At 42.0% G+C, this 7,532-nt stretch overlaps 1 protein-coding gene across 1 annotated transcript; it reads right to left on the reverse strand.

Annotated features, from left to right (window-relative positions):
• Nucleotides 1-427: 427 nt before the first annotated feature.
• pdx1 (pancreatic and duodenal homeobox 1) lies at nt 428-3,254 on the reverse strand. Its single transcript, XM_012816093.2, has 2 exons — nt 2,672-3,254; nt 428-786 (listed from the first exon to the last, which is right to left on the reverse strand). Exons 1-2 carry the CDS (start codon nt 3,099-3,101, stop codon nt 428-430), a joined length of 789 nt encoding a protein of 262 aa, XP_012671547.2. The 5' UTR covers nt 3,102-3,254.
• Between the last annotated feature and the right edge of the window lie 4,278 nt (nt 3,255-7,532).

The raw sequence follows: 7,532 nt of genomic DNA on the forward strand, positions 1-7,532 counted from the left end.
TTACATTGTAATGTATTAACAATTAAGCTACATTACATGGGGAAATGATGGTGATTCTTTTGTCGATTGGAGAGTATTCAGAGTATTCAGTTTCATAAAAGGAGAACGAAGTGCTGTGTACTTATTTGAGACATTTAACTCCATCGCAAACATGTCAGGACTTCTCTCTGTTTGCATTGGTAAATGTACACTGCCCTCTGCCGTCAATGCATGCTGTACAAAGCAGAGAGATCGAAGGTTTCTTATGGTTTAGTACTGGCCAAAAGTCCCCTGAATGGAAAAAGTTGCCGTTCTCCCCACAGAGAGTGGTGAAGTCACACATCACACACACTGGTCAGCAGTTTTCATCAGGCAGCACTCAATGGTACGTGTATGTTTGTGCCAGAACACTGTAAATCATAGTCTTTGTCCAGTGCGTTGCTGCGTTTTACGCAGCGTCACGGGGGACCGAGGAACCCAAGCCATGCAAAGGTGAGGACGGTGCCGCAGGCGCTCCCGGGACGCAAGGCTCCTCTTTCAGGTCCCCGGAGGTTATAGAGGAATCCTGCTCGGGGTCCCCTGCCCTGACTCGCCTCTTGTCCTCTTCTTTCTTCCACTTCATGCGGCGATTCTGGAACCAGATCTTGATGTGTCTCTCGGTGAGGCTGAGCGTCAGCGCCAGCTCCACGCGCCTTGGCCGCGAGATGTACTTGTTGAAGAGGAATTCCTTCTCGAGCTCCAGCAGTTGGGCGCGCGTGTAGGCCGTCCGCGTCCTCTTGTTCTCCTCCACCTCCACCATGTAAGGGCCTGTGGAAAGTCCCCCAAGAACAAACATGGTGAACTTCACTTGTCAGATTCAGGTTCTTCTATTCTACCCTATCAATGCAGTTGAGATAAGATGCAAATTGGAAGAAGAGGCCTATTTGTAAAATATTTCGAATAATCCTCAGGCTGTTTTGTGGTGACCTTCAAGTTGACTTTCTTTAAATCTAATCAGGAATTTCCTTCATTTTGAACCTCAGTTTAAATTCCCGAGTCTGGGGTGAGCGACACTAATTATGATTGAAAGCTTTATTCCTGCAGGACAAAGGTACAGGCGACAGAGATATGTTCGTCTCTCTGGTGAGGCCTACATCAAAGCTTTGAGCTGTGTGAACACATCCATTTTTATTTACATCTTTTTTCGACTTCGAGTTATTTAATCAGAGTTTTGTTTTGCGCTACAAATAACCCAATTTAGAAAGTGTAGGCCACAGGCCTCGAAGACATAGAAATGCAACAGAACAATGAATGCACTAGGCCTTCATTATTTTCATGCAATCTCAGGTTTATTCATGTGGTAAAAGTTTTTACTTGACAGTTGACATTTCCTCCTGGGAAGGCCTATGCCTAATACAAATGATCGAGTGGGGCTGTTTTTTTTATTTAATTTTTTAAGAAAATTAAACTAATCTTGTGTGTATATGTGTAACAAATAAGAATATAGTCTGCAAATACCAAATAGAGTAGTTATTTACGGTCAACCTCATGAGGTCTGACGCCATAATGGTCGTGACAATATATTATTTAGGCCTGGCCTTCGACCCAATAAGTAAATCCACTAATTCAATCTAACATTATAGAGGAAAACGTGTGACACATTTAGTAAAAGCAATCACTTAACTTCATAAACTGCGTTTGTAGGAAACAAAATGTCTTCAATTGTCTTAAAAAAAGATCAAACTAAATTTGATAGCGCTTGTCGTGATTATTATGCTTTTTTAAAAAGAGGACTAAATGTTTTTACGTGAGCTATTCGTTTTAAATCCAGACAATGACAGGGAAATAAATGGCCGTGATAAAGAACATTTAATGTATGCAGTTGACAATTTATGGGATAGTAGTAAGTTTAGTGCAAAACACAAATGTATAATAGAGTCAAATGTTTTACCAAAAATGCTTCGACTACTTCGCGGAAGTGTCTAGAATGATATTTACAAAATTACAAAAACAATACCATTTCGAGCATAAAGGCCTTGCCAGTTTGAATGGAGACTTGAGATAAAGCCTTTAAACGACACTCATTTCGGATAAGCTCGCTACACATTGTGGTTGATATGGGGAGAAGTGCATTTGACCTCTCCGACTTAGAATTTTTACCAGCACAATGCAAATACAAACCCACCTAAAACAGATAGGCCACAGATTAAGCGCCGTAACATCGGCCTATATAACATGGATTTGTAAAATTTCCTTTCCCTACCACCAGCTTCGTATTGAAATGACTTGGCCAAAAGCAGACTTATTCGTCAGTGTATGACATGTTAGCCTAATTTGTGTCTCGCAGTAAAAATGAGATGAAACACTGTGTTCACTTCCAATATCTGACTATTGTAAGATATGTATTTGGCTGCATATGGTGCGTTTGTAATGGATACTAAAGGAGAGATTATAATTTCTTCACATTTAGCATTGTGCCATATACAATTCACGTGTTGGCCTTACCCTAGCTATTACACACACTATACGTTTAATATTCACTAAGTTTGTTTTTTGTTGGTGGTGTTTTTTCTTGTTTTTTTTAGAAAAGGTTCTGTCATTCACATCGCATGGAGCCTTGCTCGTTTACTAAAATGAATGAACATTTGCTTAGACAACCTCAAATGGAACTTTCAACTGTCAAAGATGTGGGCCAACATGCCAATAACTTTACCTGTCCATTGTCCTTTCCAAGTGTGTGCGTGAGACTTTGTGGACTTCATCCAAGGAAAGGGTAGGTGGTATCTGTTCCTGTCAGCACAGAGGTCAGGAGGGTCTCCATAGCCTCCAACCGATTGCAGGTGGGCCGGTGGTGCCTGGGAGTGCTGCAAGTGCTGGACGACCGGATCTTCCCGCATAGGTATGCTGTATGAAGCAATATCAGGCAGGCTCGTATGATCAAGGGTGCCCACGGAGGGCGAGCCATAGACGGATTGAGTCTGTCTGCCCATATAGAGACACGGCGGCGGGCTCTGGTTGAAGTCCTCGCTCTGAGGTCTTTGGTAGGCGCAGGAGTCTTTGTAGAGCTGCACGGGAGGGTAGAAATGGTCTTCCCGATTCATGGTTGCCGAGGCCCGGGGATTCCGAACCACACAGGTGCACATGTGTATCTATCCTGTTCAGCGCTGCTCCGCTGCTCTATCTACCCTACCTGTGTCTGACGCCGCTCTAGGCCCTCATAGGTGTGTCACTGTCACCATGTGACCCTTCAGCTCCTGACTATTGGCTTCACCGTTTACACAAAACGCCAACTCCTGGCAGGTAGTCTCTATACACGTCTCCTCCGTGCGGTCCCGTGGTCCTACAATAATTGAACAGAATTGACTGTGTGAGAAATCAATGCCCTCAGCAAACATTGGTGTTTGCCGGTGAGTATCACAGATACACCTGCGGCAGGGGCGAGGCCACATAAGGGCCAGGGTGGGCCGCCCAGATTGACATTTGGCCCATCCAATGAAAAGTCTAAATGGTTTGAAAATGAGAGAGGAAAAAAAACATAGTTTGTCACATTCGAAAATAAGTTAAAATAAAATGTACTTTCAGAATTACGTTTTTCTTTCAAGTGTACGTTCACCCCCCGTTCTACCCTAACTCCACCCTCTACATAATTGTGAAAAAATGCTAAGAAGCAGGCAGGGGGGCTGAGAGTTTACTAGACTGAAAGGCTATGAATATCATAACATAGAGAAGTCCCAGATGATCGACTCTGTCAGCATCGGCCGGGCAAGATTCCGGATGATTTACATCTACATGGTGTTTTTAGCCATTTCCAATCCATAATGGGGTTTTTTTTATTCAATATTAACAACAGCATTGATGTGTTTCACCACAGCGCAGTCATATCATTTAGTTCCTAGCTAAAAAAAACCACATTCAAGTGTGCACTATCTCTTTAATTTCGAATATCATGCTTAATATGATCGGGTAGGCTACTCAGATGTGGCTAGCTACAACATTAGCTGTGTTGACCATATCAGAGAATTCCTGCGTGTATAAACTAGCTGTACGCAGTCAGATTAGTTTCTTAATTCAGAAATAAATATCACACAATTCACAAATGGCTTTGGTGATTCACTATAAATGTTATGTGATTGACCAATGCTGTTACATTTATTTACAGATTGAGGAAGGTGCATTTGCAAACCACCTGCCAATTGTGAACACCCCTACATTTGTGTGTGGATTTCTTTTTAGACTTTCCTGAATCAGTTTGATTAACAAATGCATTCTCTCCAGCCTATCAGATGTCTCTTACAATTTAAGCCAGTACTTTTTGTCTTGTTGTTGCAAAAATTCGGCAAAGATGACACCTTTATGAAGTGACTATAAGATTGGCACCATTGATACGGAATTCTGTGTTGATAAGATTGGCACTTTTGCGATTCCCGTCATGCACAATTTTAATTAATAGATTATTAGTAACTTTAGCGCCAGCAGAAATGCCGTCATTTTTGGCGTGCTGCACCGTGCGCAAGGACGGGAACGGCAGGTATGAATTCCCCTTGTCATGGAGGCGCACCGACAGGGTAACACTAGAACTCAGCACAGCGGGCGAGACAACCGTTCTTTAGGCCATTTCTACTGATAAACACAAGTCACAAGTGTTCCCTAATGCTACAGGATGGGAATAAACCAAAAGGACAGTAATATACGCAAAATGAATCTGTGGCAGCCTAGGCTACTATTGGCACGAGAGTCAAAATATTGGTAAATGGTTCCCTTAGCTGCAGCAAGTGCCTTAATTTTAACATAGGCCTAAAACAGGGCGAAAGGTGTATATTGCATAGGCTATCTCACTAATTCAAGCACGTGTTCCTCACTTTCTCATTCAATTACCTTGGGTGCCTTGGGAACAGTTGTAACGTGTCGGGGACAGTTGTGGCGGAGGACAATTGTAACATGCCAATTCGAAGGGGTAATGTCAAATGTACTGCTACAGCCATGCATTATTCAAACCCAAAGAGTGGATGAGGTTTTTTTCCTAAATGCCCGATATTTGCTTACAAACCAAGGGTGTCACATTTTGGCAAGAAACAGTGGCTATAGTAAATATAAATATATTTCACCTGAAGCTTGCTGGCTGCACCCTCCAGCTCACTCTTTCTCAGTCTGCAGACCTGTCTGCACTCCCTGTCTTTGTCCCCTGCCACACTTGCTAATGAACCCTCCATCACCATGATTTTAACCGCATTTTCTGAAAATCCCCGCAGCATCACAACAATCCCCCACTCGATCCTGGAGGAACTGTGGGGTGTAACATGATGAACAAGACAGCTCAAATCAGGTAGGGGAGATTATTTTTACACCTTCCAATATATACATTTTAGAGGGTCTCGTCCCTTCCATATGGTGGTTTGACAGAAATGTGGGTGTAAAAAATAGTGGTCCACCCTATTTCACAAAAGTCCCCTAGACGTGGCGACAGGTGAGCTAGGGAATCTACTAATTTATTGCGAGGAAAGGAGCCATTGCTGTCGATACTTTTCCCTTTTTAAAGTCCGCACCATGATGATGTGCCAGTGGGATCAAGGCATGGGGCAAAATAAACATGTCATGACCACCTGTGTGGATGTCCCAGTGAAAAACTCTAGAGAACGTAGCTTATGAATGTAAACTGTTGCTCACATCCATGTCAACACAACTTCATTATTTAGGTTTCCTATCAATACTCCACCGATAGCAAAGAAAATCGATTAGGTCCACATGTACAGTTGATTCAAGTTTTAAAAAAAATAATCAGATGCAGTCGCGGTCTCGGAAAAGTATTAATGTTGTGCGTAAAAGGATGAGATCACAAATAAAAAAACATTGCTGCGTGAACTGGACTGAAGTTTTTGCATTAACTTAGTGTATAATAGCATTTCGTGACTTAGAACGCGTAGCCAATATTTCATTTCACAAACATGCTTTCATAAGGGCCAGCATAGGTGACCCCCCCACACACACTCACTCACCCAGTCTCTCACACTTTCTTAGCTGTACAACCATTAGTCAAACTTCCGCGAGGTCCATTAAACAAACTCCCTCGTGGTTAAATAAAGAGAGAACTCTGGTGTAAACTAATTATCGTGGAGTGTGGAACACGACTCACTTAGCTCAAGATGCGTGAGTACATACAGGAGCCTGACAGCACCAAAACATTTGCGCACATTTTGGGCGACAACATGTAATGGATCAACGGCGTTCATTTTGGTCAAGGTTTAGTTTTTCCATTATTTTTTGTCTTGAATACCGCACAAAAAATGTAATCACACATACTTAGTTTTGTGGTAGATATAATAAAGGTTTGTTTCAAGAGTTGCAACTGATTTCGTTTTGCCCACACAAAATCTCACATATGTAAATACTACAGGTTTTGTTTAGCAAAATACATACTACATCAGAATCATGTACCCTCACGTAATTGTGGACTACCTATGGGTACACATAAATATGACGGTCTCCATACAGAATATGTACGTAATACCCCAGTTTTGTTGACTTCAGCGGTTACATTTTGAAATTTGTGTGGCGAAAAACTTTAAGCTTGTTTTGCATGATAGGCAACACACAATGTTTTAAATATGCTAGTAAGGGATGTCATCTGAAACTCAGCCTTTGAAAGCTTTTCGTCTGAACATGGCCAAATGTTGCGTCGTTTACGAGCAAACACTTTTCCCTTTTTAATGGATGTTCTTCAGTAAAACGGTGAAAATATGACATATAGCGCCTGTCGTCTTTCAAAATGTTTGCCTGAACCTCTTCAAAACTCATAATGGCACTTTCTACAATATCGTAATGGGGCTCGAACTCTCCATCATAAAGTTCAAATAAACCCTGTCCACAGAAATCCGTGCATGTAACCGGCCTTAATGGTGTTTATATATGACTTTAGTTTGAAAAGGAAGGAAACTGTTAACTGATACAATTTTCTCAGTATTTGCTGTGCACAACGGGATTTATGAAGCGTGAATCAATTAACGCCGAGGTCCGTAGTGCTCAATTGGCTTAATGGTTTTAAGTGATACGTGATGTTGCGTTGCTCCGCATGTGCGGAAACACTGAATTTAAAGCACTGAGACACAAACATGTTTGATATAATACTGTACGCAATAAACCAGCGAGACCAACAACCCAGTCAGCCGCCGTCTCGTATGAGGATAAATGAGTTACCATAAACGTGTATTTCGAAAGCCGTGACGCTTAAGGACTGGACACAGTTAAATATCTGAGAACATGTCAAAATCATACAATCTCTGACAAATGTATAGGCCCTACTTAAAGCACAAAGACTAATCTTCAGTAACCAATCAAATCAGTTTCAGCTGGAGAGAAAAGTTAACATTTCTGCTTAAAAACTACTTAGAAGTGAAGCACTGAAAGCATCAGGGGTAAACGGAGAACAGGGCATTTCCCTACGTTTGCTGTGACAAAGGGCTTTTTAACAAACAGGACATAAATAGGATACGTCAGCCAGAGGTAGACGCGATTAAATAAGCTTACTCAGTGGCGACAGCCTGGGCCTAAGCAAACATCACCAACAGCATGTAACGACA

The sequence above is a fragment of the Clupea harengus genome, chromosome 17 (assembly GCF_900700415.2).
Source record: "Clupea harengus chromosome 17, Ch_v2.0.2, whole genome shotgun sequence".
NCBI classification, from domain to species: domain Eukaryota; kingdom Metazoa; phylum Chordata; class Actinopteri; order Clupeiformes; family Clupeidae; genus Clupea; species Clupea harengus.